General features: G+C 36.7%; 2 protein-coding genes across 33 annotated transcripts in view; one reads left to right on the top strand and one right to left on the bottom strand.

Annotated features, from left to right (window-relative positions):
* The window catches only part of RIF1 (replication timing regulatory factor 1), a 128,341-nt gene that overhangs the window by 57,189 nt on the left and 48,848 nt on the right, over window positions 1-22,304 (top strand). For 3 of the 8 annotated variants that reach the window (XM_030916038.1, XM_010382506.2, XM_030916037.1), the window contains 4 exons: window positions 51-166; window positions 1,119-1,272; window positions 3,599-3,707; window positions 4,483-5,526. In XM_030916038.1, the coding sequence (XP_030771898.1) occupies window positions 51-166; window positions 1,119-1,272; window positions 3,599-3,707; window positions 4,483-4,697 (594 nt within the window). In that variant the 3' untranslated portion in view covers window positions 4,698-5,526. Of the gene's footprint in view, window positions 1-50; window positions 167-1,118; window positions 1,273-3,598; window positions 3,708-4,482; window positions 7,010-13,007; window positions 13,145-22,304 lie in introns of those variants that run through there. The other 5 variants (XR_004053086.1, XR_004053085.1, XM_030916039.1 and 2 more) reach the window with 3 other exon arrangements.
* Window positions 15,121-22,304, bottom strand: part of NEB (nebulin) — a 232,162-nt gene continuing 224,978 nt past the window's right edge. For all 25 annotated transcript variants that reach the window (XM_030916035.1, XM_030916012.1, XM_030916034.1 and 22 more), the window contains 6 exons: window positions 22,063-22,170; window positions 21,772-21,955; window positions 21,329-21,421; window positions 19,689-19,835; window positions 19,287-19,393; window positions 15,121-15,694 (listed from right to left, as the gene is read on the bottom strand). In XM_030916035.1, coding sequence (XP_030771895.1) covers window positions 15,521-15,694; window positions 19,287-19,393; window positions 19,689-19,835; window positions 21,329-21,421; window positions 21,772-21,955; window positions 22,063-22,170 — 813 coding nt within the window. In that variant the 3' untranslated portion in view covers window positions 15,121-15,520. The remainder of the gene's footprint in view (window positions 15,695-19,286; window positions 19,394-19,688; window positions 19,836-21,328; window positions 21,422-21,771; window positions 21,956-22,062; window positions 22,171-22,304) is intronic.

The following is a 22,304-nucleotide window of genomic DNA, read 5'->3' on the forward strand; positions in this document are numbered from 1 at the left end:
ATGTTCAGTCAGTTGACCTCTGTGTAACAGCTTCTGAAATTTATTCTAAGATTTCAGAAATGGCCAAAGAGTCCATACCATGCCCAACAGAAAGTGTTTACCCAGCTTTGGTGAACTGTGTGGCACCAGTTGACATCATTTTACCTCAAATTACATCAAACATGTGGTAAGTGGTTATTTAGGCTTCTTGGTTATATTCCAAGATGCCACTTTATTTAAGAGGACTGTTTGAATGCTTGGTTTGCACGTTTAGAATTGATTGGCATGTACTCCTCTCACATTTTATTTTTGAAATAAAAAAAATACAATTGAGAAGGTAGGCCAAATAAGGCAATATGAGAAACATTTATCTTAATATAGTAAGATGTATGCATAATATTTCAGGTGCTGCATTGAACCCTTATATCCATTATCTTGTATAATCCAAATATAAACCTTATGAGGAATATGGATATCATTTCTACTTTGTAGGATGTAGTTTACAAAGATTACCACCAAAACTACATAGCTGTTAAGTCATCATGTGTAAGAAGCATGAGACTCACATACATAAAACCTGTTGATCAGGTGTTTTGTTTTGTTTCTAATTAGAAGTTTGTTTCCTTGATGTTTTAAGTCTTGGAAACTTAAATGCTTGCGTGTAGATCGTTCACTCTATCTTGATTAAAAGAATTATTTCAGGTAGTTTGTGATGCCTTGAGGTAGTTTCTCTGTTAATCAGGCTGCCCTGTCATGGCATAATCTCCAACAGGAGATGAAGTATTCTTAAAATTCTCTGAGGAATTTAATGATTCAATAATATGTGTCAGACATACCAAGTCCATTTCTGATTAAAGTTGGGGAGGCGATTATGCATACTTAAGAATTATCTATTAAAGAGATGTATGTAAAGCACAAGGCACGCAATAGGCTCATTCAGTTTCCAGTACTATTGCTTATACCAGACACACACATCAGATTCGAATTTTATTTTAAATTACACATACATGTGCCTGTCTTCACTGTGGGCAAAACTCAGTTATGATTGAGCTTAAATAGGGAAATTCAACTGGATAACCTTGCAAATAGCATATAAGTAAAATTGTATAATTATAATTTCCTGTTTCTGTTTTGTTTAGGGCAAGAGGCCTGGGACAACTCATTAGAGCTAAGAATATAAAAACTATTGGTGATTTGAGTACTCTTACAGCATCTGAAATAAAAACTCTTCCTATCCGTTCTCCAAAAGTGTCCAATGTAAAAAAGGCTCTCAGAATATATCATGAGCAGCAGGTAAAAACTTAGATGTTAGCTACCATGTATATAAATAAATGACGTAGCAGTACAGTTACAGAAGTTTGTTAAAAGATCACTTCATAATGGCACAGGGAAATTGATTCATTTATTTTGTACTGTCTTTATGTATTGCACCTCAGATAAATGTTTAAATTGTTTTCTCTTTGAATTCTGTTCATCTCCTTGTCTCTTTCATTTCCACCATTTAGTATTTGATTCCATGGCTGCTACTGCTAAAACCTAGATGTTCAAATCCAAATATCTACCAAAACCACACAAATTTGTAGGTCACAGTATTTTGATTTTGATGCCTACCACATTTGTGACTTATTTTTCTTCCCTTTCTTTTTTGTCAGTATTGTGCACATGAACATTTTGGGTCACTGGGCATTTTTCAAGATGATGATGAAAGCTAAGATTCTTGTCTGCTATAAAACTATACAGAATATTTTGTGTATAATTTCAGAAGGATTCACAGACTACTGAAACCCATTCAGAGACCCTCTATCCATTGACAGTATAGATTGAGTATTCCTTATCTGAATTGCTTAGGGCCAGAAATGTTTTGGACTTCAGATTTATTTCGATTTTGGGATATTTGCATTATACAGCTACTTGACAGTTGAGCATCCCTAATCTGGAAATCCAAAACACTCAGAGCATTTGGGCATCATGTCAGTGCTCAAAAAGCTTCAAATTTTGGATTCCATTCCATCCAAAAAAACATTCCATTTTTGGAGTAGGTATACTCAACCTGTATCAGAAGTTTTGAGTACATGAAAAATAGAATAAGCAGTGTTCTGAATCAGAATTTCTTAGACCTGGGGTTTGCCAGCCACTGAAGACTTTTGCTGTATTCTTGAAGGTCCTTGATTTTATATTAACTTACTTGTGATCTTCTAAACGTTTGTTAACTGGTTACTCATAAGAGAGAACCAAAACTACTAGTAATTTTCTGTCTCACAGATTAAGTTTCTAAAGTATTTTCTTATTCAGTTTCTGTGGGTCCTGGGAAAGTCTATGAGAATTAGTTTTTTTTTACCAATTTCCTAAGATACAGTTTACATTGTGTGAAATTCACCTACCCTATGTGTACAATTAGTTTTTAATATATTCAGAGTTAAATAATATTCCCCATGATCTAATTTTGAGTCTTTTTTCATCACCCAAAGAAGAAACACTGACCCATTAGCTATCACTCCTCATTTCCACTGCCCAGCCAATGCCTACTTTTCCTCTATAGATTTGCCTATTCTAGATATTTCATAAAAGTGGGGTCGTACAACTTGTGATCTTTTGTGACTGGCTTCTTTCACTTGGCATAATGTTTTCAAGGTTTATCCTCAAAAGTTTCCATTTTGAGGTTGAATAATATCCATTATATGTATATACCACATTTTGTTTATCCAGTTGACAGACATTTGGGTTGTATCCACCATTTGCTATTACGAGTAATGCTGCTGTGTCTACAAGTTTTTATATGGATAGATGATTTCATTTCTCTTGTAGATATACCCGGAAGTGGAATTGCTGAGTCATGTGGTTACTGAACTGACTATTTTCAGAAAGTTAACTTACTGAACTTAGTATTTTCTCAACCAGTGGTCCATAAGTCCTAGAAACACTTAAGAAAGTTGTATTTTTTTTTTTTTTTCAGAGACAGAGTGTCACTCTGTCATCCAGGCCAGAGTGCAGGGGGGCGTGATCTCGGCCTACTGCAGCTTCCACCTCCTGGACTCAAGCAGTTCTCCTGCCTCAGCCTCCTGAGCAGCTGGAATTACAGGCACCCTAATTTTTGTGTTTTTAGTAGGGATGGGGTTTCACTATGTTGGCTAGGCTGTCTGGAACTCCTGACCTCAAGTGATCTCCCCACCTCGGCCTCCCAAAGTGCTGGGATTACAGGGGTGAGCCACTGCACCCAGCCAGAAAATTGTGTTCTTTTAAAAAAAAAAAAAAAAAATTCTGTATTTTATTTAAGCTTGGAAGTCTCTGGTATAGACTTTTTTATACCACATTCTTGAACTTGGGAAATAGAATGTAATTTTCTTAGCTGCCATGGCTGTATTTCCTGAGAAAAACATTATGAAATATTGTTAAATTCTAACCCTCTCTTTGAGGAAATAATTTGTAATGCTGTATTTTGTGAAGTTAGAACCTACTTTCTTAGCAGTATTAGCTCTTAATTGTGATGGGAGGTAGAACATAGGTTCTATACAATGTGTTTTCCAGTGTTTGTACTATTACTCCTATTAAAAGTAAATTTTAATTTGTTTTTGTTTTTGGTTTTGTTTTGCCTTTTTTCTGCTCCAACTGTGTAAACAAGGTGAAGACTCGTGGACTAGAAGAGATTCCAGTTTTTGATATTTCTGAAAAAACAGTAAATGGAATAGAAAATAAATCTTTGGCACCTGATGAAGAAAGACTTGCCTCAGGTATATTTTAGCAAAGTGGGATAATTTTATTTAGAAGATCAGCTGACTTTCTTGAAATATTTTGTTTTCAGTTTTAGTCTAATTTGACCATGCCTTATTATTTCAACAATTATTTTATGTTTAATGTGAAGTATATGAAAAACGAAACGAATGGACATCAAATGTGTCTACTTGTTTTTCTTGTCAACTTCTCCATCAAGGTCTCAAGGATATAAACTATATACTTTGTCTTCTAGTCATATTAATAAATGAAGTAGTCTGCCCATTTTAAAATTTCTTTAATAGCACAGAATAATCTATGAGAATAGTCACAGAATAATAAACTGTGGTAGGCTGGGCATGGTGGCTCATGCCTGTAATCCCAGCACTTTGGGAGGCCAAGGTGGGTGGATCGCTTGAGGTCAGGGGTTCGAGACCACCCTCAGCAACATGATGAAACCCCGTCCCTCCTAAAAATACAAAAATTAGTGTGGTAGTGCACGCCAGTAATTACAGCTACTTGGGAGGCTGAGGCAGGAGATTACGCCATTGCACTCCAGCCTGGGCAACAGAATGAGGCTCCATCTCATAATAATAATAATAATAATAATAATAATAATAATAATAAGCAGCAGCTATGGTAGATTTTTTTTTTGTCCATTTGTCCTCATGAAGAGTGAGGTACCTAAGCCTGCTCTCAATTTGAAACCTAGGCACTTGGACTAACTTAAAAGATCATGTAAATAATTTAGTTTTTGTCTGGTATAGATTTAATTGTGCTTTTTTTCACTTTTAGATATAATTGATCCTGTTGCGTTAGAAACTCCATTATCCAAAAATCTTGTGGCACAGATTAGTGCTCTTGCTCTTCAGCTGGATTCAGAAGATCTTCATAATTATTCAGGAAGCCAACTATTTGAAATGCACGAGAAACTAAGTAGTATGGCAAACTCTATAATAAAAAATCTACAGTCACGTTGGAGATCACCATCCCATGAAAATTCTATTTAGGATTTTAAGAGAAAATTGAAGGTTTTTTTTAAACATCACTGGATTTCTTGATTAAGGAAACAAGTTCTGAAATAATAGCACAATTTCGAAGAAAAGACTGTTTGCAAAGTTGATAACATTTCAAACCCTGAAGGACAGTGGCTTATTGTGTAAGTTCAATTTTGTAAGTTCATTATGTAAGATCTTTTTTTTCATATAATGTATTTTCTTGGCTGCTACGCGTGGTTTTTCAGGAAATTTAATTATCTGAGATGTGAAAGCAAAACTGGTAACAGAACTATACAGTTTATTTCATACTTTCTTAAACCCGTGCATATTCTGGTGAAACATGTAAAATACTTTAAGTAAAATTGAACATTTTTCTTTGAGTTTTTGCTGAACTGATAAAGGTGTTTATACTTTCGTTTGTTTGTTTAATTCATGTTTGTTGGGCCTGAGGTTTAGGAAGTTTGTTTTTGGTTAAAAACCTCAAATGAAATACAGAAGAATTGGAACTTTTCCTGCATATGTCAACTTTGGACAGCTTTCAAGAAAAATGAGAAAAGTTTCAACTTCTGGGGGTTAAAATATTAATATAGAATTTACTAAGATTTTATTCATTTGCATTAGCAAATATTCGTGCAGCAGCAATTGACTGTGAAAATTTATCCTTATGAGACGTATAGTATTGATTTTTAAATGCATGATTGTACATTATGTATAGATGACAATGTGTTTAATTTATAAATTCCATTCTTCGTTAACTGCATGGGTTTTTCTGCAGCTTATTGTGAATACCTTGGTTCTGTTCAGTAGAAACATTTTGTATATATTAAATACTGAAATATCAGTATGGGCGGTAGAAGTGCTTCATGGACTTGCTGCACATATTTGTAGGATTCTGTATCTGCAAATACAACAATAGTTTTGTACTTAGTTAACAGTCTTAGTTAAAACATGAATTTATTTTTTAAAAGTATCCAGTGTAAGTAAAATTATAGAAATAAGAAAATGTTATACAACAACTTTGCTATTCCTACCCTTACCTTCTTACTACTTTTGGTTTGGAAGAGGGTATCAGCCACTAGAAAGTGTGCCTCCTTACGTTTCTTAAAGGAAAGTTAGTTTCAGTATTTCACAGCAAGTTGGACTGTACGAAATCTAGAGTTGATGTGCTTTTTAAACCTTCATCTAAAAGCAAACTTGGAAGAAATTTGAAACTGTTGTTTTTAGTATGTGTCTGTTTTGCCTAGGTTTTCTTTCTTTAAATAGGTATGTAATTAAAACCTTTGTAAATTTTGCCAACTAATATTAGTGCCTGACTTCCCATATTTGTTTCATCTTTTTTAACTGACAGTATATCTCACTTGTTCTCTGAATAGAATGAGTGAGTGATCTCAGTTTTCACGTTTTATTCAGAAACTAATCCCTACTTAGCAAGGCACACGTTCTACAGCAAGTCATAGAAAGTTTAATCCTTGTGCCTAGTTAGCTCTCCTGTATTCAGGGATCTCTATAAAACTTTGTGTCTTTTTTCATCAGCCCCTATAAAAGTTGGTGTCTTTTTTCATCATCATAAATTCATCATAACCACAGATATTTTTGGGTCTAAATAAGATATTCATATACCAAGGATGGTTTTATAAAGAATTCTGGGATCATTGAATTAAGGATTGTGGCTTGAAGTAACTAGAGAAAAATACTAATTTCTTTAGAAGGAATTATAATTATGATTTACAATTTACATTTTACATCATTTATTTCCCAAATTATATTTAACTGTAAAGAGGTGCACATGAGTTTTTAGCAAACAGGTATGAATAAGCAGGTATGTATATGTGTTTGGGGCATAGGGGAGCAGGTTACGTTCCTAACACACTTCAGAATTAAAATTAGCTCGTTTCATGACTATGTGCCTTAATGTTTGTGTGAACTAAACTTGCTGATTGAATGAAATGCTTGGGAAGCCGAACAGTAATAGCAGAAAATGTGACCAAGTAAGTATCATGTACTTAAATCACTGGATTTTATGTAAGCACAAGCATTAACTTTAAAAACATTGTAGTTTAATAAGGTTGCATTTAAAGTATTTGGGAGCAAAGACAAGCATGCTGAATCTTCATTTTGCTATGGCTATAAGCATATATTTTTGGCAACTGACTTGCAATATTCTTGCCTTAAAATTTCCTGCAAATTTCCCCCTTAATAATTCCCGAATAGCAAAACATTAATATTCCATGATTAGCTCCACTGTGTTCTCACTATTAAAAAGGAATTCATTTTTTCAAATCTTTTCTAATGGTTAATAAAACAAATGTCAGATGATAAGAACACTCAAATGTGGTGTCTTAATTGTCTTATGCATGTTTAAGAATTAAAAACTAGTGGCATACAGGAGTGTAGTGTAGTATCTTTTTTTTTTTTTTTTTTTTTTTGAGAGAGTCTCACTCTGTCACCCAGGCTGGAGTGCAATCTCCGCTCACTGCAAGCTCTGCCTCCCAGGTTCACGCCATTCTCCTGCTTCAGGCTCCTGAGTAGCTGGGCCTACAGGTGCCCGCCACCACGCCCAGCTAATTTTTTGTATTTTTAGTAGAGAGGGGTTCACTGTTAGCCAGGGTGGTCTTGATCTCCTGACCCTGTGATCTGCCCACCTTGGCTTCCCAAAGTGCTGGGATTACAGGTGTGAACCTCCGCGCCCGGCCATTTTCTTTTTTTTTGAGATGGAGTTCCGCCCTTGCTGCCTAGGCTGGAGTGCAGTGGTGTGATCTCGGCTCACTGCAACCTTCACCTCTTGGGTTCAAGCGATTCTCCTGCCTCAGCCTCCCGAGTAGCTGGGATTACAGGCGCCTGCCACCACAACCGGATTTTTGTATTTTTAGTAAAGATGGGGTTTCACCATATCGGCCAGGTTGGTCTCAGACTTCTAACCTCAAGATGATCCACCTGCCTTAGCCTCCTAAAGTGCTGGAATTACAGGTGTGAGCCACTGCTCCTGGCCCATCATTCTTACATGTATGAAATGTATTTTGAATTTTAGAGTAGATTTAAATTTTCAGTATTTCAGTGACCTCATCGTTTTAAAACTGCTTTGCCACTTGTACAAGTTTGAAAACCATTGTTGAATCATATGGTGCTTTACTCTAATTCCAGATAGTTAAAGGATGAATCAGGTTAAATAATGCTATTGGATAATATAGTCAAAAACAGGATTTAAACCTGAACATTAAAAGCAGGATTGAAGGCGGGGCAGGTGGATCAATTGGGTCCAGGAGTTCAAAACTGACCTGGCCAATGGGTCGAAATCCTGTCTCTACTAAAAATACAAAAATCAGCTAGGCATGTTTGTGCATACTTGTAATCTCAGCTACTCAGGAGGCTGAGACATGGGAATTGCTTGAACCTATTAGGCGGAGGTTGCAGTGAGCCGAGATCATGCCATTGCATGACAGAGCGAGTCTCTGTCTTGCCAAAAAAAAAAAAGTTTAAGTCTAACATTGCCCATGGATTTTTTTTTCTCTGTACAGCTTGAAGATAAGATAGTCAAAGATTCTGTTACAATTTAAACATCATAAAAATGTGAAGAGTAAGTTATGAGGCAACAAACAAAAGTAGAGGAAATGGTGGGGATCATGAATATATAAGTGAAGTTTTATTTTTTATTTTTATTATACTTTAAGTTCTAGGTTACATGTGCACAACGTGCAGGTTTGTTACGTATGTATACATGTGCCATGTTGGTGTGCTGCACCCATCAACTCGTCATTTACATCAGGTATAACTCCCAATGCCATCCCTCCCCCCCGCCCCGAAGTTTTATTTTTTAAGGTAAAGGAATGAGAATAGAGTAATTGCTTTTTTAAAAAAAGTATAAATGAGTTAATTTTTTTCTTCCAACCTTGACTTTAATTCAGTAAGAAAGGCCTAGGTTTCATCTCATATTCTTCATAATTGATTTTTCCGGAAGTTAATTTGTCATTCAGCCTAGGAGCTATAAAACAGCAGTTAGTTGGCATTATTAGACTAAAACTTGGGTGTAGGGAGGAGACTGTTTCCTCATTACTGCAACCCATGTCTGTCTTATTCCTAAGCCATTAGAAAGACCTTGTACTTCGTATAGAAACATTAGAGTGAGGTTTTGATTTTTAACATAGTGCTTCTCAAACTTGGATGTGCATATGAACAAGCTGATTCTGATTCAGTAGATCTGCAGTGGGCCTCGTGAGTCTTTTTTAAAACACAGTCCCAGGTGATTCATACAGATGCCTGTGAACTGCACTGGTAGATGGGCCTAAGAGGCTTCAGGCTGTGTATTAGGTTTTGGTAACCCAAGCAGATTCAAGTCCTTTTATAAGTTCGTCAATTTTATGAATTGGGGATACAGACTGGTTTTGAAGTCTTAAAAGTTCAAACATTTTAAGAAAGTTAAGCATCATCTTGCTTCTTTAGGGGCTTTTTTAAAATATGGACGATTTATTTTTTAAATAGGCAGACTTTAATAATTTCATGTTATAAAGAATCTTATTGATAAGGCAAATTAGACAAAGTATTTTCTCATGAGTATTTGTGGGTTATGTTTTTATTAACATAAAAGTTGATTTCTAAGTATTAGAATATATTAGTCTGTAAATAAATCTTGCCTTCTATTATGGGTCATTATTTTATTAATAAACATGGAAAATCGACACTACCCCCAATATTAATCTGGCTGTTAAATTTAGTAGTGCTGTAATGACGAAGTCAGTCTAGCAGATATGCCCTGTCATTATACTGCAGGCCTCTGGTCACTTAATTTTCTGTTATATTCCGTGTTTGAGAATTACTGTTTCATTGTAAAGTTAAATTTGCAAGAGTTGACTGATTTGATTCTTGAAAAGTGAGCTTTTCTTGAAATTCTGTTAAGGTGTTAGATTTTCCTCACATATTTAAATAATCTGTAAGAACTACCCTGAAAGCACTAAGGAAAATGTAGCCGAAAGTTAATAGGTTTTAAAATTTGTTTATCAAAATTTATTGATAGTTTGATCTGTAAAACAAATTGGGTTTCGTGCTTTCTGATGTCCAGTTAGTAAGTCTGTTATGTGCCAGGCTTTACATACTGCTCTTTGCAAGTAGCCATTAAAATGTAAGTCATTGAAGTTTGAAGATCTATAAATATTTAATATAGCAGTCTAAACAGTTGTGAGAATTTACTCAGTTCTGAAATAGAATGTTAAATTTTCCAGTGTGGTCCTAATCATGTTTTTCTTTACATACTAAGCCTTTCTTTCTCCAAAGAACAGTTAAAACCAAATATGACATGGTAAGCTGTAAATACCATTGGAATAAAAGATAACCCTTCATCTTACTCAAAAAATTGAAGACAGTGTTTTCCATTGTTGATGTCACAAGTAAGAAAAAAACTAACTTTTGTACTCTACGTGTAGCAGAGGGAATATTTTTGGCCACAGTGTGCCAATTTATAATTGTAGATAAAGCTAAATTTACTGGACAGGAAGCTTATATGCTGATAGAAAGTGATGCACTGAGAAGTGATGAGTTGAAGAGAATGGAAGAGGCAGATTGAGCTGGAATTTTAATGCATAGTCCATTTAGTAGAGCGACAACCTGTCCTATATACTCATATGTACTTCAGAAATAACTGATAGCCTATAGTCTCTGAGAGATGTTCTGTACATAGCACAGTATTATAATTGATGTTCATAAATACCCTGAGGGATTATGTTAAAATACAGTATTACTCCCCCAAAAGCAGTAAATTAATAAGTATTTCCAACAAAAGCCAGCTTTGTTTCTTAAACAGATAACAACATATAACTAGGAAGATCACCTTCAAAATAAAGTATCATGGAACTGAAAATAGAGTATGGTGTAACAATTATTTTGATACATTATTTAATAACAAGTGTCAAAGAATTTTTTATTTTTATAGAATAGGAGGTTTCCTAAAGAAAACAGAATTAAGAGCAAAATTGGTTTTGAATATAGAAACTGAAGGATGGCAGTCTTAACTTCTAAGGTTTTTACAGAGCACAGATTGGCAAATGGTAGCATGCCACCTGTTTTTTGTACTACCTGTAAGCTGAGACTGGTTTTTACATTTTTAATGGTTAAAAAAGTCAAAGAGGATATTTGAAACATGAAAACATATTAAATTAAAATTTCAGTATCCAGAAATAAAGTGTTACTGGAACAGCTGTGCTCATTTATGTATTGTCTTTAGTTGCTTTCCTGCTATGGTGGCTGAGTTTACTAGTATAACAGTCTGTATGGCTTCCAACAGTCAAAATACTGTCTGGCCTTTTTTTAAAGAGTTTGTCGATCCCTTTTATGGAGGAAGGTTTTGCTCATACATGGCATGTTAGTCAATTTAGTTATTTGCTTCTAGCTGACAGAGTGAGGTCTTGAATACTTATATATTTCTGTTGCCCATGTATTTTCCAAAATGGCTTCTCCTGATTTTACTTATGTGTTTTACTGTTGCTCAAATTACACAGATAACTAGGAAACACTAGTACTTTAAAAGTACACTTCTTTTTCCTACTTAAACTCTCAAACTATAGTTACGTATTTACCATGATGTTAAGGGACTTTGATGGTCTGTGAATTATCAGTTGCTTTCTGCACTACCTCCTGTGGATAGACCTGACTGATAGCACTTAGAAAAAGACTGATAGACGCCAAATCAGTCATTTATTAACCCTATAATATTGTTGTCCCCATCATTTGGTAAACTCTAGGAGAGCTTAGTTTTACATTCACAAAGTGTATTTGGTAAGTCTTAAAAATGATTTAAGTTGAAACCTAACAGAAGTACTTGTTCATTACTCAGTTATCTGCAAATAATGGAAATAATGGTGCAGTCAGTTTTATTTGATTGTGTAATGCTTTATACTAGCGGTCCCAAACTCCTGGGAGGCATTAGATTCTCACAGGAGCGTGAACCCTATTGTGAACTGCACATGCAAGATCTAGATTGTGCGCTCATGAGAATCTAATACCTGATGATCTGAGGTGGAACAGTTTCATCCTGAAACCATCTCCTCCAACACCTCTGTCTGTGGAAATTGTCCTTATTGCCAAAAAGGTTAGGGGACCACTGCTTTATACAGTGTTTGAAGCAGGCACACTTACAGTTACTATTTCTGGTTCTTTATGACTCTTGAGGGGGGCAGAATCTATGTTTGATTCACAATAAAACTTTTCATGAATCATTGAGGGTTAACTGTTATCACTTGCCAATGGAAATTGGATATTGAAACATTTTTTAAGAAATGCACTTTTACCTGAAATAAAACTGTGAAAACTAAACTCTGGTTCTTGTTTTTGTTGGCTACATTTTGGTTTTTTGTTTTGTTTTAGTGAGATCTGAAATGAGTATGAATAGCTTAATTCAAATACCACAAAGGGTACATTATATTTCTCCACAAACATGAACCGTTGCTTTTCCTTTTCCCCTTTTATGGCCTGCTTTTTAACCACAGAGATTTTCTGATTTATGCATAGTTTTATGGGTTCCACTGGTTTCTAAATCCAGAGGTGGTGGTTTTTTTTTTCGTTGTTGTTAATGAGTTCAGTTTTTCATTGAACTTTTTACAAGAGAAGTTTCGTCAAATAAGGGCTGAGTAGATGCAGGCAAGCTTGGAGAGAGGGAGTCCACATGGTGTGGGTGAGAGCAGAGCTGACACTGCCAGGCTAGTCACCAGATGAAGTAAATGCCTCACCCCAACGTGACCTTAGCTTCCTCTGCAGAACCAAGCAACTTGGTGCAGCCGAAGAAAAGTTCCATAGTTTTCAGGAAAAAAAAAACCCACCACAACAATTAGGTAAATAGTGATGTTGAAAGATTCTGTATTAGTTTCCTAGGGCTGCTGTAACAGTACCACAAACCTAATAAGTTAACAGAAATGTATTGTCTCAGTTTTTGAATAGTAGAGGTCTGAGATAGGTATCAGCACGGTTTGTTCCTTCTAAGGACCATGTGGAAGTATCTGTCCCATACCTCTCCCCAGCTAGCTTTCTGGGTGGTTTGCTGGCCATTTTAGGCAGGTAGAGGTATTTCCCCAATCTCCCATCTTCATATGACTTTCTCCCTGTGTGCCTGTGTATTTGTCCAAATTTCCCTTTTATCAGGATAGCAAGGCTGTTGGATTAGGGCCTCATCTGAACTAACAGGATCTGCAAGGATCCTATTTCCAAGGTCACATTCTGAGGCCTTGGGGTTAGGACTTACCATGAATTTGGGGGTGGGAGGGTGGGACACAATACAGTTCATACATTTGAGTGAGATTTGTTTGAGATGTAACCCGTAGACCTAATTTCTCCCTTTTATAGTTTCTTGAAGATGGCTCTTTGCAGCCTACGTGGTAGTGGAGATATATTCAAAGGACTTCCCTAGTATCGTTGGACCAACAAGCACAAGCAGATGGCAGGAAGATTAGAACATTGGATATTGATTGCCAGTTTTTAAGGTGTGTTAATTTTCTTGTGATTAATGTTTTAAGAGTCCTTTGTAAGATACACACTGAAAGGTAACTAATCTGTAATAAGATTAACTATAAGGAAGTTATAAGGTAATGGGAGGAGTACATTGGTTGGGTGGAGAAGAAACAAGGTTAACCGTGAGTTGATAATTTTTGAGGCTAGTTGGTGGATTCTCTACTTATATATATAGGCATCCCTCAATATCCATGGCGTATTGGTTTCAGGACCACCCCCACCTTATGAATGTTAAAAAAAAATCCCTAGTATTAAATGACCTAATATTTGCATATAACCTATGCACATCCTCCCATATACTTTAAATCAGGGTTCCCCAACCCATGGGCTGTGGAATGGTACCGGTCCATGGCCTGTTAGGAAACAGACTGTACAGCAGGAGGTTGAGTGGCCGGTGAGCACGCATTATCACCTGAGCTCTGCCTCCTGTCAGCTCAGTGGCCACATTAAATTCTTCATGAACTGTACATGTGAGGGATCTAGGTTTGTGCTCCTTATGAGAATCTCTAACACCTGATCTGAGGTGGAACAGTTTCATTCCCCACCCTTCCCTGTTGTGTGGAAAAATTGTTTTCCACGAAACCGGTCCCTAGTGCCAAAAAGGCTGGGGACCTGTGCTTTAAATCATCTCTTGATTTTATAATACCTAATATTATGTAAGTGTATGTAAATATGTTATACTGTATTCTTTAAGGACTAATCACAAGAGTCCAGCTGTTCAGTACAGATGTGACCATCTTTTTTCTGAATATTTTTGATTCATGGTTGGTTGAATCCGTGGATGTGGAGCCTGAGGATCTTGGAAAGTCAGCTGCATGTTGAACATTTTCCAGGCTTTAAAGAAAAATCTGTAAGAGGCAAAAGTTCTGTTTTTGCAATAGCAACTGCAAAGTGTGCCTTGGCAAACCGATAAAATAAATAGGAAATTAGGAAATTTAAAACTAAACCAGCCAGGTCAGGTCCAGTGGCTCAGGCCTGTAATCCCAGCACTTTGGGAGGGTGAGGTGGGTGGATCCTCTGAAGTCAGGAGTTCAAGACCAGTCTGGCCAATATGGCAAAACCCTGTCTCTACTAAAAATACAAACAACCTGGAGTGGTGGTGCACACCTGCTAGTCAGCTACTTAGGAGGCTGAGACACGAGAATCGCTTGAACCCAGGAGGGAGAGGCTGCAGTGAGCAGAGATTGGGCCACTACACTCCAGCCTGGTCAACAGAGCGAGACTCTGTCTCCAAACAAAAAAATGGCTCATTGTAATGGAGATAGCATATACTTCAGTATTCTAAAAGTTTGGGAGTTGGAAATCACAATAGAATTGTTACCTAACTTGCATTTTTATCCAGTTTAAGGCAAGATGGAAGACTTGGGAGCAGGAGAGTAGCAATCTCTGGCACCATTTGGATGGTTAGGCATAATCTGCCTTTTCTTGGGTCTGTAAATTCCCTAAGGGCACCAACTGTCTCTTGTTCTTGACTTGAGCTTCAGCATCTAACCTAGTGCCTGGCATACAGGTGTATGTTGGTCATTCGCAAGTGAGTGCACTCTTTGTAAGAGCATTTGCTCCCTGTGAGTCTCAGACACATTAAGAAGCTTGAGACAGCATTGCTGTGCCTGTAAAGTTACAGGGACTTACCTGCCTTCTAGGAAGAACAGTCTTAAACATTAAGCCATTATGGTTGCTTCATCCCTTTGCCTTTGCCACATGCTGCCATCCTACTGGATGCAGATGGGAAGCCCTGAAGTTTAGGATTGGAGTCCACAGGTGTTCTTAAAACTGTAAGAGAAGCTTGTTGAATGCAAGTATAGATCGAATTTTGAGAATGTCTACTCTTACGCATAACATTTTTAAAATTTAGATAATTTTTTAGTAATTTTATGTAGAATTTGCTCATTGAATTTTTATAGATATTAAAACCATTAAAAATAATGCTCATTCCATCCAGAGTGTAGCAGATTTAGAGGTTTTATTAGCTGCTAGTTTGTATTGATTGTAAGTTTATAATTTCAGAACTGAATAATAAGCATTTTCAATCAGTAAGCAAGGAAAAAGTGAACATCTCTGCTATTTTTCCTTTAATGTGTTTGGCATATTCAAAATCCCTGTTTTAGAAAAGAAATAATGTTAAAACATGTTTATAATGGAGAAAGACTCTAGGCACAGAAATAATATTGCAGAAGCTTTTACAATGTCTATTCTGCAATTTATTTTAAAACCCAAAGGTGAAAGGATGGTACTACCATAAATCACATTGACACAGAAAAACCATAGGCAGCTTGAGAACTTAGGTAACAGTGGAGAGTCTAGCAGGATCTGTAGGTCCTGCAGACAAGTGTGATGCTTTGAAATGCCTAAATAGCTTCAACGTAGTTGGCTGGGAGCATTCCGGTCCTGCCAGTCCTCTGCACAGTGCCATACATCCAACCTTCATCAATAGCTTGAACATTTATGATGGCATCTCCATCCTTGAAAGACACCTCATCTGCATCAGCAGCCATATAGTCATACATGGCACGGAAGATTTTCTATTCGTGGGGATGGAAAAAGGGGAAATATTATATGTTGGATTTGCAACAGTTAGCACACATCTATTTGTAAGATCTCTCAGGACTGCACAAACTTAAGTTGAACAAAAGAGAATGTGCAACCATCAACAAAGTAAAAGGAACCCACAAAATAGGAAATACTTGCAAATCATATATCTGATAAACAATATCCAGAACATATGAAGAACTCCTACAACTCGATGACTTCCCCCACCAAAAGAGGCAAAGGATATGAATAGACATTTCTCCAAAAAAGATAGACAAATAGCCAAAAAGTACACAAAAGGATGCTCAAAATTAGTCATCTAGAAAATGCAAATTATTAAAACCACAATGAGATACCCCTTCACACATGCCAGAATGGTGATAATAAAAAAGACAGACAGTAACAGATGTTTGTTAGAGGGGATGTGGAGAAATTAGGTCCTTCATAAACCACTGTGGGAGTGGAAAAAGAGTGCAGCCACCTTGGAAAAGAATTTGGCAGTTACCACATGTTAAATACAGCATTACCCTATGGCCCAGCAGATTCCACTCCTAGGTGTATACCCAAGAAGAATGAAGACATAGGTCTGCACAATAATTTGTACATCCATGTCCATAGCAGCATTACTCTTAATAGTCAAAAAGTGGAAATAACTTAAATGCCCACTAACTGATGAATGCATAAGCAAGACGTAGTATATCCATACAGATCTATTATTGGGTAGTAACAAGAATAAAGTACTAATACATGATACAACATGGATGAACTTCAAAAGTAAAGGAAGCCATGCACCAAAGTCAGTATATGTATGGTTTTATTTATATGAAATGTCTTGGGTAGCCAAATAATATAGTGACAGGAAATGGATACCTGGGATTGGATGGAGCAGAAAGGGATAAGTTGGGGATGAAGAATGAATGCCAGTGGGCACCAGCATTTGTTTGTTTGTTTTTAATTCACCAGAAGAGTTCTGAATATACAGTTTTTTTTATGGTGATGAAAACATTCTAAAATTAGATTATGGTGATGGTTGAAAAAAACTAAAAAAAAAAAATTGAATTGTACACTTTAAAGTATGAACTTCATACTAAGTTATGTATCCATAAAATTGTGTGTGCGCGAACGTGTGTGTGTATGTACTGACAGAAAAGAGAATATGCTGCTACTTTTATTTATGGCCTTTTCCTACCTTTTGAAGAGGTCAGTCTTGTATTTTAGAGAAGAATTTGAAAACCCATAGCACTATTGCATGTCATCTTTCACTCTGGGAATTTGGGAGCATACCAGTGTAAAAGTTTCTCAAAGCTATCCTCCACAGTGTTAAAATTGTAATAATTTGGAGGTATATAATAATTGATAATATCAAAAGTTTCTTCCTAGGAGCAGCCACTGGTTAGTAGTTTTGGATATAACCTATATGGGTTTTTTTTGCATTCTGAAATACACATGCATATATTCAAATTCACAAATAGATTTCCTTTCCCCTTTGCATAAGTGGAACATTACTATAAATAATACTGTGATTTGTTCTTTCCATTTAATATAGCTTGGAAGTCTTTCCATATAAATATATCTGTGTCTTACCCTTTTTGACTGCTGCAGAGAATTTCACATTTTAGTAATATCACGAATTATTCAGCCATTTTCATTTTTCTGGACATTTAGTTGTTACCATTTTTTCTTACGCTATAATGAGCATCTTAGCATTTATCTTTGGGCAAATTATTTCTGAAGAAAAAAGCTTTTAAAGGTGAAAGTTTTAGGTCAAATGTTATATGTGTTTAAACTTACATATATATATATATATATAAATAATTTTACAAATAGAGATGGGGTTTTGCCTTGTTGCTTAGGCTGGTCTTAAACTCCTGGACTCAAGTAGTTTGAGTCCTACCCCAGCCTCCTAAAGTGCTGGAATTACAGGCGTGAGCCACCATTCCTGTCCTAATTTTTAAAGTTTGCTATTAAAATGTTTGAATATGATACAATATGATCATATTTGATTCAATTGGATACTTTGTATTATATACTTTATTACTTTTTATATTCCTGGTTACTAGCACTTTTATTTTTATATTCCTGGTTGCTAGTCATGGTGAACATCTTTTTTTGTTGGCCATTTTTATTTATTTTGCCATAAATTACCTATTCTTAGTCTTCCAAATCCTATTTTGAGGGTGAGGGGAATTATTAGTGAATTTTAGAGTGCTTTATTCTTTTTCAATATTAATATTTTTGTTATGTATTCTGTAAATGTTTTCTCCCAGTCTGACATGTTTGTATTTGTTATGGAAACATTTAAAATTTTATGATCAAATTGGCCAGGCTTTTATACTTCTAGACTTTGGAATTTGCCTAGGAAGGCTTTCCCCATTATATTTTAAAATTATTGTGGCTGGGCTGAGTGGCTGATGGCTGTAATCCCAGCATTTTGGGAGGCCAAAGCAGGCAGAGGGCTTGAGCCCAGGAGTTCGAGACCAGTCTGGGCAACATAATGAGCCTCTACCAAAAAAAAAAAAAAAAAATTGGCCTGGCATAGCATACATGCCTATCATCCTAGCTATTCTGGAGGCTGAGGCTGGGGGATTGCTTAAGTCCATGAAGTCGAGACTGCAGTGAGCTGTGATCGTGCCACTGCACTCCAGCCTGGGTGATAGAGTGAGACCCTGTCTCTAAAAAAAAAAAAAAATTCTCCACTATTCTTTTTACTTCTACAATTTTGTATTTTACATCTAAATCTTTGGTACAGCTACAGTTTATGCTTTGAGATGGGTATCTAATTTTATTATTTTACTAAACAGATAACTGGTTACCTCAGATCATGTAATTAAATAACTTACCCCTTTCCTGCTGATTTATAATTCTTTTAGGGTCTGTTTCTGGACTTCATCTATTTTTATATCTATTGCCATGCTAAATCTATATTTAATTTTAATAGCTTTATAGTATGTTTTGCTCTTTTTTAGTTGAGTCCTTAAGTATTATCATTTTCAAATTTTACTTGATTATTCTTGCATCTCTTTCAAATTTTAGGATTAGCACAGTTTTTTTAAATGCTATTGGGATTTATATTGGAAATGAATGCATTGGTTTATTTCAGGGAAAATTAGAACTTTACAATATTCCCTTCCTTAAATGTAATAGGTCTAACACTTATCTAGACCTTGTATATCATTTAGTAAAGACAGTTGTCTTCATACAAAGATTGTTCATATCAGTCCTAAAGTGTTATGCTCCCAAAGCTGGCAATATAGGCATGATTCACTATGCCCAAGCTATAAATGATTCCAAGCAGCAAATGTTTAAGATAGTAGGTGAGACCAATGAGCCAAAACTGATGCTTTTGCTCTAGGTTTGGGTTTTTTTTAAAAAAGATCATTGAATAATGCTTTTCATTAATTTGAGTTTGATAATGAAAGTTTTTTGATATTATCATTAATATGAAACATGTAATAAAAGAGCATTATATAAAATAGAAGGTTGGGTTACAAAAAAAAAAAGACCATAATACCTAATACTTACACTCATGTTTGCACATATCAAAAATTAAGAATAATTTACTTAAGTGAGTTATTATTCACTTACTCCAGCAGTAGATGGATGAGATGGGATGGAAGATACCGTTGTCTGTTGGGTACCAACTGAAGATGATCGTTGTTGTGGGAGCTCTGTGGTTTTTGCATGTTTGTAAGCTGAAAAGAAGGGGGGAAATTCTTTGTAAGAAGAAAAATGGCTACGTATCCTTTAATCTGTGTTTAGCAGCTGAGTGATGTCTTTTCCCCCCCAACTTAGAACGATTTTCAAAAAGAGAAATCAGGGAAAATGAAACATCTACCTTCATGCAACCCTCCACAATTCTAGTCTTGTCTCATTAAAAGAAAGGATCAACATTTTTTAAATTTATTTTTTTACTCAAAGCATCTCTTACAGTAACCACCAATGAGCTGGTTGGGTGGGACTGCCAAAGTCAGCGCCATGCACTTGTACCTGTTGAGACTGCAAAGACACCCCCGTCGCTGTAAGTTGAAAGGTGGTGGTCTGGCGCTTCTGAATGCTCAGACTTCTCCTCACCCCCACTGATGCTCAGTGCACTGGCAGATCGTGACTGCTCCCGGCTGCGGCGCTGAGCTTGGACTGGGAGAGATGTAGCAAAAATTTCTATGTTAGTAATGCCTAACAGTTATTGAATCTCAGTTATTGTTATCTTTGCCAAGCATGGTTTTAAGTAGTTTCCCGTGGGTCAGGCCCTCAGTTATTCTGATGTAGGTTTGTCTTTCTTATTTTTACAGATGAGAGCTTAAGTAAATGACCAAAGGTCATGGAACAGTTAAGTCATATAGCCAGGTTTCAAATCCAAGAGTCTATTTGTAACATCTCCCCTCTGCCCTGCCAGTTTTCCTGGCTCACCAAAATGAATCGATAGTAATATTCACATTCAGACTCCATCTTTAACTTCTCCAGAAAGTCTTCCCTAACTGCAAATCAATTTAGTCTTTCTCTGTGTTCCTAAAATACCATGGGCAGACATTTAAAATTGCACGTGTCAGAATGCAACCATGGATTTACTTCTGTTTTCATCAGAAAACTGGAGTACAAATCCCTTGAGGACTGTCTCTACTTAATATTCTACTTTTTAAATTTTTTTTTTTTTTTGGCCGGGCGCGGTGGCTCAAGCCTGTAATCCCAGCACTTTGGGAGGCCGAGACGGGCGGATCACGAGGTCAGGAGATCGAGACCATCCTGGCTAACACGGTGAAACCCCGTCTCTACTAAAAAATACAAAAAACTAGCCGGGCGACGAGGCGGGCGCCTGTAGTCCCAACTACTCGGGAGGCTGAGACAGGAGAATGGCGTGAACCCGGGAGGCGGAGCTTGCAGTGAGCTGAGAGCCGGCCACTGCACTCCAGCCTTGGTGGCAGAGCAAGACTCCGTCTCAAAAAAAAAAAAAAAAAAAAAAAAAAAAAAAAAAAAAAAAAAATTTTTTTTTTTTTGAGATGGGGTCTCTGTTGCTCAGGCTGAAGGGCAGTGGTACAATCACAGCTCACTGCAGCTTCAACCTCCTAGGCTCAAGCTATCTTCCCACCTCAGCCCCCTGAACAGCTGGTACTACAGGTGTACACCACCACTCGCGGCTAATTTTTTTTTTTATTGTTTGTAGAGAAGGGGGTCTCATTCTGTTTTCCAGGCTAGTATTCTACTTTTTAACATGAATAGAAGACATAAAGTTGTGCAGCCTGCTTTGTGTAATGAATAATCTTCCTTGATGCAATAGAGCTCAGGAAATTCCTAAAGTTCAAATCCTTTCTCTTCCCTTTGCCTGTGTATTTTCATTACGTCTCCAATAGAAAGATTTACTACTGTTTTTTCTTTGGAAAAAAATTAGAAATGATAATAATGGGCCTGAAGGAAACATGCACTGAGGTGGTGAAACAAAATTTTTTCTAACTTGAACTTGTCTAGAAAATAAGTTTTGCTCACTAGTTAACAAGGTATTTTTATGCCAAATGGGCAGCTCAGAAAACGGAAAACCCTGGAAGGAAGGAACTTCAGAGCCCAAATAAAAGTCATTGACTCTAGCATACTAAATGGTGATGTTTATGTTGTAAGCCTTTTTCAGCGTAACACACCATTAATCATGTGTAAGCTTCGGGACTGGATGTTGTCTTCTGCTGGGTCATAGTCAAAAACCGAACCAGGATTAGTACGCCAGACACGTAAACCTGAAAGGGAAACCAGTGATCAGAACAAGTGTGTTTGGACTTTTCCAATAACTTGAAAACCAAGGCATGAATTTTAACAACCACCAGAGGATTGAATCACACTTATTCCAGCTTAGATTCTGGGTCATGTCTTCTCCTCAGAGGAGAACAAAGATAAGGTAGAAGAGATACCAGCTTTGTAAACTGAGATAATAGGAGCTTTCTTGCACCCCTAAAAAAAACAGATTGAAGTCCTTTATATTTTGACTTGATGTAGATAATGTCACTTTAGTTCTTCTACCCGCTCACTTAAAGTGGGTAGAGGCAGGTAACTTAAAGTTAATCCGCTCCCCCAACCCAGGCTCAGTTACCTGTAATAGTCTCCTGATCTTGGTCATTCCGTTTTTGTTCCATTTCTACCACTTTCCTCTGAATACCTCGGTAGTTAATGTCACTGAAGTCCTGCATGTTCTTCTTTACTCGTTCAGTGATAGGATCTGTCACCACTGGTGTGAAGCAGCCCTTGTGTTTCTCAAAGTCTTCATGATATTTCACCTGAAATGTCACGAATTTGCTTTATGAAAATATGATGGTGTGACCATATATCCCTTTTTACACATTCTGACAGGCAGCCAGCCAATCCTAAAGAATTCCCGACTCACCGTTGAGATGTGCCGTTGGGTCTCCCTCACCCGTCTCATCTCGGGGGTATCCAATACATAGGCAGCTTTGCCTTGTATTTGTTTCCGGAAGCTATCAGAATAAAGAACCTGATCGAGGAGAGACCATGAATGAGTGGTGCTGTCCTAAATCTGAAACCTCAAAGCCTTTCCAGCAGATAGAGATGGAAGGAGTTGGTGAGGGACACTTGGGTCAACTGAAGGGGCCCAGTGAGACACATGAC

This window comes from Rhinopithecus roxellana, chromosome 14 (assembly GCF_007565055.1).
Source record: "Rhinopithecus roxellana isolate Shanxi Qingling chromosome 14, ASM756505v1, whole genome shotgun sequence".
Lineage (NCBI taxonomy): Eukaryota > Metazoa > Chordata > Mammalia > Primates > Cercopithecidae > Rhinopithecus > Rhinopithecus roxellana.